Source organism: Hyla sarda, chromosome 2 (assembly GCF_029499605.1).
Source record: "Hyla sarda isolate aHylSar1 chromosome 2, aHylSar1.hap1, whole genome shotgun sequence".
In the NCBI taxonomy this organism is placed as follows: domain Eukaryota; kingdom Metazoa; phylum Chordata; class Amphibia; order Anura; family Hylidae; genus Hyla; species Hyla sarda.
In genome coordinates, this window is record NC_079190.1 from 342,184,723 (window position 1) to 342,200,235 (window position 15,513).

Sequence of the window (15,513 nt, forward strand, 5' to 3'; positions counted from 1 at the left end):
AGGGATACTCAACTTGAAAACATTATCTTTTAAATCAACTGGTACCAGAAAGTTAAACTGATTTGTAAATTACTTCTATGAAAAAATCTTAATCTTTCCAGTACCTATCAGCTGCTGTATACTACAGAGGAAGTTTTTTTCTGTTTGAATTTCCTTTCTGCCTGACAACAGTGCTCTCTGCTAACACCTCTGTCCATATTAGGAACTGTCCAGAGCAGGAGAAAATCCCCATAGCAAACCTCTTTTGTTCTGGACAGTTCCTAAAATGGACAGAGCTGTCAGCAGAGAGCACTGTTGTCAGGCAGAAAGGAAATTCAAAAAGGAAAGAATTTCCTCTGTAGTATACAGCAGCTGATAAGTACTGGAAGGATTACGATTTTTTAATAGAAGTAATTTACAAATCTGTTTAACGTTCTGGCACCAGGTGAATAAAAAAAAGTTTTCCACCGGAGTACCCCTTTAACCCCTTAAGGACCCAGGGCGTACCTGTATGCCCTGAGCCCGCTCCCTTTCTATAATGCGGGGCCACGCCGTGGTGGTCATAGCAGGTAGGGCCCAGCACCTAGCAACAGCCGGGACCAGTGGCTAATAGCGCGCTGCACTGATCGCGGTTCTGCGCGCTATTAACCCTTTAGACGCGGTGTTCAAAGTTGATTGCCGCATTTAAAGGGAAACTAAACTGCTCTCCGCTAGTACAGTGAAATCGCAGCGTCTGGAACAGCTGTAGGACACAAGGAGGAACTGCTCAGCTCCTGAGATCCAGACATGAGCAGTCAAACGGCAGAATCCTCGATCACTGTTATAATATGGGATAACAAAGATCAATGTAAAAGATCAGTGTGTGCAGTGTTAAAGCCCACTATAGGGGCTATAACATTGCAAAAAAAATAAAAAATAAATGAATAAAGATCATTTAACCCCTTAAGGACCAGGCCATTTTACACCTTAGGACCAGAGCGTTTTTTGAACATCTGACCACTGTCACTTTAAGCATTAATAACTCTAAGACGCTTTTACCTATCATTCTGATTCCGAGATTGTTTTTTCGTGACATATTCAACTTTATGTTATTGGTAAAATTTTGTCAATACTTGCATCGTTTCTTAGTGAAAAATTCCAAAATTTGATGAAAAAATTGAAAATTTAGCTTTTTTCGAACTTTGAAGCTCTCTGCTTGTAAGGAAAATGGATATTCCCAAAAAAAATTTTTTATTCACATATACAATATGTCTACTTTATGTTGGCATCATAAAATTTACGAGTTTTTACTTTTGGAAGACACCAGAGGGCTTCAAAGTTCAGCAGCAATTTTCCAATTTTTCACAAAATTTCCAAAATCACAATTTTTCAGGGACCAGTTCAGGTTTGAAGTGAATTTGAAGGGTCTTCATCTTAGAAATACCCCATAAATGACCCCATTATAAAAACTGCACCCCCCAAAGTCTTCAAAATGACATTCAGTCAGTGTTTTAACCCTTTAGGTGTTTCACAGGAATAGCAGCAAAGTGAAGGAGAAAATTCACAATCTTCATTTTTTACACTTGCATGTTCTTGTAGACCCAATTTTTGAATTTTTACAAGGTGTAAAAGGAGAAAATGTAAACTTACATTTGTAGCCCAATTTCTCTCGAGTAAGCACATACCTCATATGTCTATGTAAATTGTTCGGCGGGCGCAGTAGAGGGCTCAGAAGCGAAGGAGCGACGAGGGGATTTTGGAGAGTACGTTTTTCTGAAATGGTTTTTGGGGGGCATGTTGCATTTAGGAAGCCCCTATGGTGCCAGAACAGGAAAAAATACCCACATGGCATACCATTTTGGAAACTAGACCCCTTGAGGAACGTAACAAGGAATTAAGTGAGCCTTAATACCCCACAGGTGTTTCACAACTTTTGCATATGTAAAAAAATGTTTAACAAATGTCACTAAAATATGTGTTTCCCCCCAAATTTCACATTTATGCAAGGGTTAATAGCAGAAAATACCCCCCCAAAATTTGTAACCCCATCTCTTCTGAGTATGGAGGTACCCCATAAGTTGACCTGAAGAGCACTACGGGCGAACTACAATGCTCAGAAGAGAAGGAGTGATATTTGGCTTTTTGAGAGCAAATTTTGCTCGGGGGCATGTCGCATTTAGGAAGCCCTTATGGTGCCAGGACAGCAAAAAATACCCACATGGCATACCATTTTGGAAACTAGACCCCTTGAGGAACGTAACAAGGAATAAAGTGAGCCTTAATACCCCACAGGGGTTTCACGACTTTTGCATAAATAAAAAAATATTTTTTTTTCACTAAAATGTGTTTCCCCCCCAAATTTCACATTTTTGCAAGGGTTAATAGCAGAAAATACCCCCCAAAATTTGTAACCCCACCTCTTCTGAGTATGGAGGTACCCCATAAGTTGACCTGAAGCGCACTACGGGCGAACTACAATGCTCAGAAGAGAAGGAGTCATATTTGGCTTTTTGAGAGCAAATTTTGCTCGGGGGGGCATGTCGCATTTAGGAAGCCCCTATGGTGCCAGGACAGCAAGATAACCCCCACATGGCATACCATTTTGGAAACTAGACCCCTTGAGGAACGTAACAAGGGGTACATTGAGCATTTACCCCCCACTGGTGTCTGGCAGATCTTTGGAACATTGGGCTGTACAAAATTTTTAATTTGCACAGCCCACTGTTCCAAAGATCTGTCAGACACCAGTGGGGTGTAAATTCTCACTGCACCCCTCATTACATTCCGTGAGGGGTGTAGTTTCCGAAATGGGGTCACATGTGTTTTTTTTTTTTTTTGCGTTTGTCAAAACCGCTGTAACAATCAGCCAGCCCTGTGCAAATCACCTCAAATGTACATGGTGCACTCTCCCTTCTGGGCCTTGTTGTGCGCCCCCAGAGCACTTTGTGCCCACATATGGGGTATCGCCGTACTCGGGAGAAATTGCGTTACAAATTTTGGGGGGCGTTTTTCCCTTTTACCTATTGTCAAAATGAAAAGTATGGGGCAACACCAGCATGTTAGTGTAAAAAAAATTTTTTTTTACACTAACATGCTGGTGTAGATCCCCAACTTCACCTTTTCATAAGGGGTGAAAGGAGAAAAAGCCCCCCAAAATTTGTTAGGCAATTTCTCCCGAGTACGGCGATACCCCATATGTGACCCTGAACTGTTGCCTTGAAATACGACAGGGCTCCAAAGTGAGAGCGCCTATGCGCATTTGAGGCCTGAATTAGGGATTTGCATAGGGGTGGACATAGGGGTATTCTACGCCAGTGATTCCCAAACAGGGTGCCTCCAGCTGTTGCAAAACTCCCAGCATGCCTGGACAGTCAACGGCTGTCCGGCAATACTGGGAGTTGTTGTTTTGCAACAGCTGGAGGCTCCATTTGGAAACAGTGGCGTACCAGACGCTTTCATTTTTATTGGGGAGGGGGGCTGTGTAGGGGTATGTGTATATGTAGTGTTTTTTTTACTTTTTATTTTATTTTGTGTTAGTATAGTGTACTATAGTGTTTTTAGGGGACAGTCAGTTTGAGCTGCCGCGCAAAATTTGCTGCATCGCAAACTTGCAGCCTGATACTCACTGTAAGCCCCTGTCCATGCAAAACCACAACTCCCAGCATGCACAGTCCATCAGTGTATGCTGGTAGTTATAGTTTTGCAACAGCTGGAGGCACATGGGTTGGGAAACACTGAGTTAGGAAACAGACAATGTTTCCCAACCAGTGTGCCTCCAGATGTTGCAAAACCACAACTCCCAAACATTCTCAGGCATGCTGGGAGTAGTAGTTCGGCAACATCTTTAGAGCCAGATGTTGCCGAACTAAAACTCCCAGCATGCTTGGAGTTGTAGTTTTGCAACATCTGGAGGACTACAGTTTGCAGACCACTAATACAGTGGTTCCCAATCTGTGCCCTTCCAGATGTTGCAAAACTACAACTCCCAGTATGCCAAAACTGTGCGGGCATGCTGGGAGTTGTAGTTCTGCAACATCTAAAGGGCCAGATGTTACAGAACTGCAACTCCCAGCATGCCCAGATGCCAAGGGCTCTCTGGGCATGCTGGGAGTTGTAGTTTACAGGGTCCCATTACAGCAATGCATGTCGCTTTACGGCGACGTGCATTGCTGTAAAGGGCCCGACCGCGGCTGAAGATCCACTCACCTGTCGCTGCTGCCGCCGTCTCCGCCGCCGGGATCCGGGTCTTCAGGGACGAGGTAAGTACCGGGGCCGGGCCCCAGCACTCCCCCGTCCCCCGCCGCGTCCTCCGGTCTTCCTCCCTCCTCTCCGGACTTCAAGGGGCCGGGCAGGGCGGGAGGAAGTAACCTTGCGATTGGTCGGTTAGTTAACCGACGGATCGCAGGGGATCGGAGGAGGTGGCAGGCTTGCCACCTCGCTCCTAGGCTCCAGCATGGTCCTGGCTGTCTGTGACAGCCGGGATCATACAAAATTACCGGGCGGTCGGGTCCCAGAGACCCGATCAGCCCGGTATCGCGGCAGATCGCAACCTACATGGCCCCCCTCGGCGTTTGCCCTGGATGCCTGCAGAAGGATTTCAGCAGGCACCCAGTTCCGATCTCTTCCCGGCGAGCGGCAGAAACCGGAAAACGCCATGACGTTGTGGAACGTCATTGGTCCTTAAAGCCCAGGGTGCCATGACGTTCCACAACGTCATTGGTCCTTAAGAGGTTAACCCCTCCCCTAATAAAAGTTTGAATCACCCCCCTTTTCCCATTAAAAAAAAAAAAAACTGTGTAAATATAAATAAACATATGTGGTATCGCCGAGTGCGGAAATTTCCGAATTATAAAAATATATTGTAAATTAAACCGCAGGGTCAATGGCGTACGTGCAAAAAATTCAAAATCCAAAAGAGCATATTTTTGGTCACTTTTTGAGTAAAATGACTGATGTCACTGCAAAGTAGAATTGGTGGTGCAAAAAATAAGTCATCATATGGATTTTTAGGTGCAAAATTTAAAGTTATGATTTTTAAAAGGTGAGGAGGAAAAAACGAAAGTGCAAAAACAGAAAAAAGCTAAGTCCTTAAGGGGTTAAAGGGGTACTCTGATGGAAAAAATTTTTTTCAAATCAACTGGTGCCAGAAACTTATACAGATTTGTAAATTACTTCTATTGAAAAATCTTCATCCTTCCAGTACTTATTAACTGCTGTATGTTCCAAAGAAAGTTGTGTAGTTTTTTCAGTCTGACCACAGTGCTCTCTGTGACAGCTCTGTCCATGTCAGGAACTGTCCCAAGCAGCATATGTTTGCTTTTGGGATTTGCTCCTACTCTGGACAATTCCTGACATAGACATATGTCAGCAGAGAGCACTGTGGTCAGACAAAAAAGAAATTCAAAAAGAAGTGGGGGCCACCATGCCCCCTCCATATAGCTCTATGGGAGAGCCGTTCGGCAATCTTAGGCGTGGCAGCCCCCGCTTCGGGCTGCTGTGGAGGAGAGCTGGGGCTCCAAACAGGAGATTGTGGGGTACCCCTTTAAGGCTTATTAATAAATATGTGCGACACAGATGAAAATAAGAATTCCATTACAACAGTAAAATTAGGATATCACTTTTCCATCTGTTTCCACAATTCACACTTATTTACTACAGAAATAGTGTAAAAAAAAACCCATCTAGAGTTTTTACAATGAAAGCCACTTCTGGCCTTTGCATCCAGGTGAAATGTGTCCAGGGGTTATCCTATTCTATGCATAGGTTCAGGTTATATAGGTGATACCTACATTTATCAGGCATTTTGGCACATACTGTGAATGTATCATTAAAGGGGTTATCCAGGAAAAAAAAAATTTTATATATCAACTGCAGAAAGTTAAACAGATTTGTAAATTACTTCTATAAAAAAAATCTTAATCCTTTCAGTACTCATGAGTTGCTAAAGTTGAGTTGTTCTTTTCTGTCTAAGTGCTCTCTGATGACACTTGTCTCGGGAACTGTCCAGAGTAGAAGCAAATCCCCATAGCAAACCTATCCTACTCTGTGCAGTTCCCGAGACAAGCAGAGATGTCAGCAGAGAGCACTGTTTCCAAACAGAAAAGAACAACTCAACTTCAGCAGCTGACAATTATTGGAAGGACTAAGATTTTTAATAGAAGTAACTTACAAATCTGTTTAACTTTCTGGAGCAGTTGATCTATAAAAAAAAAAGTTTTTCCTGGAATACCCCTTTAATGTCTGAGATGGGAATACTTTTATAAAGCCTATAGTCTACAGAAGAATTCATAATGCATTGAATAAAAAAAAATATCTAGCGTGCACAGAGCTACAACTTAGTCATTTTTTATAGAACTCTGCTGCTCATCTCTAAAGTTGCCCTTCTGCTAGTTCCACATGATTATATCCCATTTTTCTTATCAAAACTCCTGAACCCTCAGTGCAGGAGTATGTTTTTATCAGTTGAAAAATAACATAAGCAATGTGGGAAAGCTGCAGTGCATGTTAAGTTATTAACTGTGAATTTCCATTCGGACTCATTGAATGTCATCTTAAAGCACAACTGTCATGAGGTTTGGGGCATATAACCTAACCACAGTGTGTGTATGGTGTGTAAAATATGTCTCCAGCCTTACTTTTATCCCTCTTATTACAGCTTTTATTTTATATGCAGCCACTGACAGCCAGATAGGCATGGCCAGGGGTTCGCTATGCCGTGCGGCTGCCACGCCTATCCGCTGTACACCAGCGCATGCGCCCCTTATCTTTCATATGTAAGCGTCAACCAACATTTCTTTACAGAGCGGGATCGCTCACTTCAACTGTCTGAGGCCTCTGTGCGCACGGAAAGTGCCTGTCCTTCCCCTCTTACTTCTTCCCGTGCGGGAGACACACTGGGCACTTCTGCATTCCCTAGAGGCAGAGAGCGCTCACTCTCTGCCTCCAGTATTGCCCGGGTGCACAGAGGTGTCAGACAAAGCGCTCGCTCTGTAATGTCGGTCGGCGCTCACATTTGAAAGATAAGGGGCTCACGCGCTGGGACCTGTGTGTCAATCACACAGTGGTCCCAGCTCTGGTATAAAGCCTATCCGACTGTCAGTGGCTGCATATAAAAGTGTTTTTGAGCTAATAAAAGCCATAATAAAAGGTATAGAAGTAAGGTTGGGGACATATTTTACACACACTGTGGTTAGGTTATATGCCCCAAACCTCATGACAGTTGCGATTTAACTTAAAGGGGTACTCCTGTGAATTTTTTTTAAAATCAACTGGTGCCAGAAAGTGAAATAGATTTGTAAATTACTTCTATTAAAAAATCTTACTCCTTCCAGTACTTTTTAGGGGCTGTATACTACAGAGGAAATGCTTTACTTTTTCGATTTCTCTGATGTCATGACCAAAGTGCTCTCTGCTGACCTCTGCTGTCCATTTTAGGAACTGTCCAGAGCAGCATATGTTTGCTATGGGGATATTATCCTTCTCTTGACAGTTCCTAAAATGGACAGCAGAGGTCAGCAGAGAGCACTTTGGTCATGACATCAGAGAAATCGAAAAAGTAAAGCATTTCCTCTGTAGTATACAGCCCCTAAAAAGTACTGGAAGGATTACGATTTTTTTATAGAAGTAATTTACAAATCTGTTTAACTTTCTGGCACCAGTTTATTTAAAAAAGAAAAAGTTTTCCATGGGAGTACCCCTTTAATATAATGATTTTAAGCAGACTGAGCATTCACATGAAAGTTCACATATTGCATCAGAGCAGATACCATTCTCGATATATTGTTTATTTAGGAAAGCTTCCAGAACCAAATCTCCACCTAACAACCACTCTAAGGGCAACCAATCCCAGGGCACTCTGCTTCTAAGCTGTAAGAAACAGCCTGTCAAACAATAACGGTAACATTGCTCCCTTCTGACAGTCTCAGCCTGGAGAAGTCCCCCTTGCATTCTAACCAAAGCATCTGGAAAGAGAAAAGCTAAAGCCATGAGAGACACATACGATGTGATAGTCATTGGTGGAGGCATTTCAGGTCTGTTGCATGATAGATGTGCAGTTAGTTGCTCTAGATTAGTTGAGTAATATAAATATGTAAAAGTAAATTTGTTATGTCTAAAAAAAAAGCTTTGGCTAATGGATAGAATTTTAAGTATTCAAAGAACATTCAGAGAGAAGGTGGGTGCGTCTGCTGGGGACAGTATATAGTTGTGAAATATCTGACTTTAGGTTTACCTTTTAGTAATTTCTCTGCCATTTAAAAGAACACCTACACCTTTAGGGGTAGCAGAGCTGCATATTTCATTAAAATGCTTGAGTAGTCTTGTTTGGAAATACAGATTGAAATATCCTATTATGGAGCTAAAGATCCAACGCTAAAGGCAAAAGAGATTAGCTTATATTGTTTTACACAGAAGAAATGCAATTATGTAATGGGAAGAAAGCACAATCCACAAAAGCAAAGCAAAAGACTATTTGTTAGTTGGTTTATATCAGTAAAGGTGTTAGTATTCTTGGTGCAAATGGGTTAATGTTAATATTTCTGTGGTCTAGGATGTTGGTGGGGTAAATCTAAGGATCCTTGGTGGTCTAGGCCAGTGTTGGCAATAATGTCAGTATACTTGGTGGTCTAGCATAGTAGGTGGGGTAATTTATGATTCAATGGAGAATAGGGGGGGGGGTCAATGGAGATCTAGGGTTGTGGAAGTTTTAATGTCATAATACATGGTATTCAAGAGCAGTGAAAGGTATAATGTCAGTATTACTGGTGGTCTAGGACAGTAAGAAGGAAAATTCTAATATTTTTGGTTGCTTACAAAGTACAGCTGTCAAAAACTTGTAAATAACTCATGAAAAAATAAAGTTACGTTAAAACCAAGCACATCATTGTTTTTCTTGTGAAATTCCCAATAAGTTTGATTTGTAACACGACCCTCTTCCTATTGAAAAAACTAAAGTTGGATTCAAAATGGCTTACTTCAAAATGGCCGCCATGGTCACCACCCATCTTGAAAAGTTTTTCCCCTCACATATACTAATGTGCCACAAACAGGAAGTTAATATCACCAACCATTCCCATTTTATTAAGGTGTATCCATATAAATGGCCCACCCTGTACTTTGTAATGACATCAATCATTTTACCACAAAATTTACTAGGAATCCAGAAAGAAAATATTTATGGGGCAAATTTTGGGGGCTTCCGATTCTACGCAGTGCACTTTTTGGTAAAACTGACACCATATATTTATTCTGTAGGTCCATATGGTTACAATGAAACCCAATTTATAGAGGTTTTTCTTTATTTTACTACTTTTTTTAACTACAAGCACCAAAATTAGTATGTTTAAAATTGTCCTCTTCTGACCCCTATAACTTTTTTATTTTTCCATATGCAGGGTGGTGTGAGGGCTCATTTGTGCTGTGATCTGAAGTTTTTATCGGTACCAATTTTGTTTTGATCAGACTTTTTAATCTCTTTTTATCAATTTTATATGGTGTAAAAAGTGACCAAAACCAAAAGAATATCATCTCTCTGCTAATCCTTCCTGCCCTCCATACGGGCTGGTTCCCTCCCTACTACCCTCAGTTGACTTTATGTTGCGATCGGGAACCATATTTTCTGACCCACACTCAAGCCCTGTTTTGATGCATTATTGGATTTCTCACTCACTGATTGTCCTCCTTTATACCCCTGCTGTATCGCCCTCACTCTTACGCCTTCCATGCTGACCCCCACTAGCATAATGATTGGGCTGACCCCAATCCTGCACCTGGCCTCCTGACTTAGACCCCCTGTATCCATTCCCTTATGGCTACCTCTCTTCTTGCTTTGCACTCTCCCTCTCTTTCTAACACTTCTCTCTTATCCCTTTATGCCAAGGTTCCTACCGCTCCTACTCCTTGCTCGCCGCAGGCTGAAGACTCCGGATCCTCGACTTCCAATGGGTAAGCTGAATTCATCGTCACGCATTCACAGTGGCAGCTGACATTAAATTGATCACGCTGAATGTCCAGGGGTTTAACACTGCTGAAAAGCATGCCCAAATGCTCTATGCCTTCCATAGGCAAAGGGCTCACATCATAATGCTTCAGGAAACACACTTTAAAATGGGACACAAACCCACTATTCCCACTAAATACTGCACGCAATGGCTTCATAGTACTAATCCTGAGACTAGATCCAAGGGTGTTTCCTTAGCTTTCCCCAAATCGCTACCAGTCACAATCCTCTCTTCACTACTAGATCCACATGCCAGATTTGCCTTTGCTAACTGTAAGTACTTAGATCAATCCTATACCATTGCTTCTATCTATGCCCCAAATAGAGAACAGATCCCGTTCCTTATCAAAATCCTGACTACATTTGCATGCTTCGCAATGGGCCCCATCCTCCTGAGTGGAGACTTTAACCTCCCCTTGTTCCCACAGATAGATACCTCTACCAGTTCCACAGCCCTACCCCATGCTAAGCTATGCGCCCTGCGGATGAAACTGCACTCCATGCAGTTGAGTGATATTTGGAGGGCGTTTAATCCCGAGGACAGAGATTTTACGTTCTATTCTGCCCCGAGACAATCATATATATTTTCTTCCCCCACTTCCTGCATTCTAATATCAACTACTCAGCTATAGGGACACGGGTGCAGTCAGACCATGAACCTGTGAGCTGTTCGCTGGCGCTTCCCTCTCTCTCCAGACCCCAATCCTCCTTGCGCATAAATGAGTCATTGCTTCAAGACTCATTATGCCTACAGGACCTTAAAACCACGATTGATAACTTCCTCCAAGACCCCATCTTTGACACCTTTTCTCCCATGATTAAGTGGGAGGGCTTGAAGTGTGTCATTAGAGGCGTCCTGATCAAACATGGGTCCCGTTTGAAGAGGGAGGCGTCAGCGAAGCTTTTTAGCCTCTACCAGACGCTAGAACAACTTGAAACGCAATATATACAAACCCAACAAGAACACATTATGAGGGAACTTGTCCAAGAACGAGGCAAACTACTCACACTCTTGTCCTCCAAACATAAATATTACCAGCAGCTTACTGGGCGCCTCTTCTATGAGTGGGGCAACAAATCAGGCAGACTACTAGCCTCCGCCCTCAGGGAAAAGAAATCTTTCCTGTTCATCCCTGCCATTAAACCCCAGACAGGTCCCCCCTGTTCCCTAACCCCTGATATACTCAAAGCCTTCCGCCAATACTACTCTTCCCTGTATAACCTACCACCACCCACTAGCTATCCTAGCGTACAGCTCTCCCACGACTAGACCCCTCATTTGTCCAAGAACTGGAGAGCCCGTTCACTCGAGAGAAATTGGAAGCCGCCATCTCCTCCCTGCCATCCGGAAAGAGCCCCGGCCCGGACGGGTATACTTCGAAATTTTATAAAACTCTAACCTTGTCCATTGCTCCCCTCCTCCTGACGGCTTTTAATTCCATCTCGACTGACTCTCCTCCCCCCTCCTCCTCCTTTCTACGGGCTTATATCACAGTGATCCACAAAGAGGGTAAAGACCCGATCTCCTTATTGAACACAGACACCAAGCTGTTTGCCAAACTCATAGCTAACAGACTATCGACGTACATGTCTGCCCTGATTCACCCTGACCAGGTCGGCTTCATAAGAGGTAGAGAGGCAAGAGACAATACCCTTCGCACATTCTCTGTGATGCACCATGCCACCAAAACTAACTCTCCGCTCTTTCTGCTCTCGCTTGATGCCGAAAAGGCTTTTGACAGGGTGGACTGGGGATTCATGTCTGCTACTCTGTCCCAAATAAGTCTGGGCAAAAGCATGCTCCCAAATAAAAATCAATGGTTGTATGTCACAGCCTCTCAACATGTGTAATGGTACGCGCCAGGGGTGCCCACTCTCTCCCCTCCTCTATGTGCTCTGCATGGAACACCTTTTGAACCATATCTGGCAAAACCCAGATATAAAAAGGCTGGCCGTGGGCCCGAACCATTACAAATGTTCAGCCTTTGCAGACGACCTCCTACTGTACTTATAACAATAAGTTACCTGTTAGTTAGTACATGAAAGGTATACTGGCTAGCTGGAAGCTAGGTCACAGTAAGGGTGGCTGCTAGGGTCTATCGACTACACGCTACTTATCCCTAGAGCACTTTCAAAACAACCTACTAGGTTATTCTTAGGATTATATGTTTAATTCTGTATTAGCAAGAGCATCTGCTGGCCAGGCAGAGCATCTCACACACACAATGAAAGGAGAAAAGAAGAAGCGTACCTAACAGTGGCAGGAATTGGGTATCAATTTGCTACAATTCCTTAAGTGTTTTCTTTAAGTGAGATATTTATTTTGATTTATGTACTAGAGAAATTTTGAGGTAGTACATTTAAGTGAGTAATCTAGGGTACTATGTGTACAAGTACTAGTTTAAGGGAATTCTCCCTACTATTTTTGGTTGAGACAGGTGTTAGCGATGGGCGACAGCAACAATACCACCCTCGGAGGAGCCAAGGTGTCCCCTATTGAGTTACTTACTAAACACCTTTAGCATTCTATACATTTGTATGTACAATAATTTGTTTTTAGGTTTTTAGTGTTGAGTGTACACGTGCAGTACATAGTTACATAGTTACATAGTTACATAGTTAGTACGGTCGAAAAAAGACATATGTCCATCAAGTTCAACCAGGGAATTAAGGGGTAGGGGTGTGGCGCGATATTGGGGAAGGGATGAGATTTTATATTTCTTCATAAGCATTAATCTTATTTTGTTCCAGGAATGTATCTAATCCTGTTTTAAAGCTGTTAATTGTTCCTGCTGTGACCAGTTCCTGAGGTAGACTGTTCCATAAATTCACAGTCCTCACGGTAAAGAAGGCGTGTCGCCCCTTGAGACTAAACTTTTTCTTCTCCAGACGGAGGGAGTGCCCCCTCGTCCTTTGGGGGGGTTTAACCTGGAACAGTTTTTCTCCATATTTTTTGTATGGGCCATTAATATACTTATATACGTTTATCATATCCCCCCTTAAACGTCTCTTCTCAAGACTAAACAATTGTAACTCCTTTAATCGCTCCTCATAGCTAAGATGTTCCATTCCCCATATTAGTTTAGTCGCGCGTCTCTGCACCCTTTCCAACTCCGCAGTGTCCCTTTTATGGACAGGTGCCCAAAACTGAACAGCATATTCCAGGTAAGGCCGTACCAATGATTTATAAAGGGGGAGTATTATGTTCCTGTCCCTTGAGTCCATGCCTCTTTTGATACATGACAATATCCTGCCGGCTTTGGAAGCAGCAGCCTGACATTGCATGCTATTCTGTAGTCTGTGATCTACAAGTACACCCAGATCCTTCTCTACCAGTGACTCTGCCAGTTTAATCCCCCCTAAGACATACGATGCATGCAGGTTATTAGTACCCAGATGCATAACTTTACATTTATCCACATTGAACCTCATTTGCCAAGTGGATGCCCAGACACTTAGTCTATCCAAGTCATCTTGTAACTTATGCACATCCTCTATAGACTGTACCGTGCTACAAAGCTTGGTGTCATCTGCAAAGATAGAAACAGAGCTGTTAATACCATCCTCTATATCATTAATAAATAAATTAAACAACAGCGGGCCCAGTACTGAACCTTGGGGTACACCACTAATAACCGGGGACCAATCAGAGTACGAATCATTGACCACCACTCTCTGGGTACGATCCATGAGCCAGTGTTCAATCCAGTTACAAACTAAAATTTCCAAACCCAAAGACCTTAACTTACCTGTCAGACGTCTATGAGGGACAGTATCAAATGCTTTAGCAAAATCCAGAAACACTATATCCACAGCCATTCCTCTGTCAAGGCTTCTACTCACCTCTTCATAAAAGCAAATTAGATTGGTTTGACAACTTCTATCCTTAGTAAACCCATGCTGGCTATCACTTATAATACAATTATCCCCTATGTATTCCTGTATGTAATCCCTTATTAGTCCTTCAAACAATTTACCCACAATGCACGTTAAACTTACCGGTCTATAGTTTCCTGGGGAAGACCTAGAGCCCTTTTTGAAGATTGGCACCACATTCGCCTTGCGCCAGTCCCTTGGCACAATACCAGACACCAGAGAATCTCTAAATATCATGAACAGGGGTACAGATATTACTGTACGTCGATATTTTCCGTGCACAACTCTACCTTGTTTTTTTATGTACACAGACACTAAACTATTTTCCTATGTACAACCTTTACTTACTACTTATGTACACAGATACAAGGATAGCTTTCTGTGTACAGAACCATATACATATTTACTATACATTTATCAACACTCCAACATGTTTCAGGTGCATTCACCCGATAAGTGCAACATTTATCATAAGAGTTCTTATGAAGCTGGTGGTATATACATGAAGCAGGCGTGTAAGGATCAGCAGTCCACCTACACTAGGAGTCCAAAGAAAATATACAAATTGGCGTGTAAGGATCAGCAGTCCACCTACACTAGGAGTTCAATTGAAAAAGTGAACACGGCTTTAACCACAACTCAGCCGGGTACAGTCCTTGATGAATCTCCTACAGGCTAGGAGTCTCTTGACTTATTAGTCAGGCACAAGCTTAGTGGTTACGTGGCTGAACTTTAAACTGGAACAACTTAGCACAGTCTTGCTAGGCACTTTTCTTGAACTTGGTTACTGTAAGACAAAAGGGTTAGACAGAAAAACAATATGGCATTACTTTAGAGTCTCTTTAGAAGATGTTCTTCTTTACTCTTGTAGTGCCTCTCTTGGTTCCTCTATATCTGCCAACATCAGGGGCAGGATTAGACTTAACATAGCTTTGCCACACCACATTGTTGAGGATGGAGTTGTGGAAGGCAGCTTGCGAAGGGGTTATAGGCTTACTAGCCGGGATCACAGTGGGGCAATAGGGCTTGAGCACCATCAATTAGGAGCAACCCATGACCCTTTCGTTGGTACCTTTGGAACTGGCAAACTCTCACTGCTCCGAGAGGGCCTTGGTACATCTGTGGGTACCCCAGGGTTAGACAAACTCTCATTGTTCTGAGAGGGTCTAGGTACCAACTTGGGTGGCCATAACTTTGGCCTGTTTTCTTCACCCTGTGCAGAACTTGAGTCTCGACTGGATGAAGAAGATGATGAACTTGACTTTTTGCTGTACATAGAAGATGATGAACTTGACTCTTTGCTGTACATAGAAGATGATGAACTTGACTCTTTAAGCTCCTCCTCCTTGGGTACGCTAGTGGAGGCTTTAGGAGCAGACTTTGTCGGCCTCAAGTTGAAGGGATCGGACTCCCAATCCGTTGACGGGAAATATTTGAAAGGAAGCTGTGTTGGGGCTGTTGGTCTGGTGACCGCTGCAGCCCATTCTCCACGAAGGCTCTTGACGGGGGTGGACTCCATATTGTCACATGGAGATATGGCCTTTGCACTGCTTGCCGGTTTATGAGGATGGTCTGCCCAGTGTGGCAGTCAAGGAGTGTCCAATAACCTCTTACCTTGTCGAACTTGGCCACAGTTGCTCTCCTTCTTTCTAATGGCTCCTCCCCTTCTCTGGGGTGATCCC

General features: G+C 43.1%; 1 protein-coding gene across 1 annotated transcript in view; it reads left to right on the forward strand.

Moving 5' to 3' along the window:
* Positions 1-9,812: 9,812 nt before the first annotated feature.
* The window catches only part of LOC130356505 (amine oxidase [flavin-containing] B-like), a 120,237-nt gene continuing 114,536 nt past the window's right edge, over positions 9,813-15,513 (forward strand). Inside the window, exon 1 of the mRNA XM_056558166.1 lies at positions 9,813-9,900. Within this exon, the coding sequence (XP_056414141.1) occupies positions 9,828-9,900 (73 nt within the window). The 5' untranslated portion in view covers positions 9,813-9,827. The remainder of the gene's footprint in view (positions 9,901-15,513) is intronic.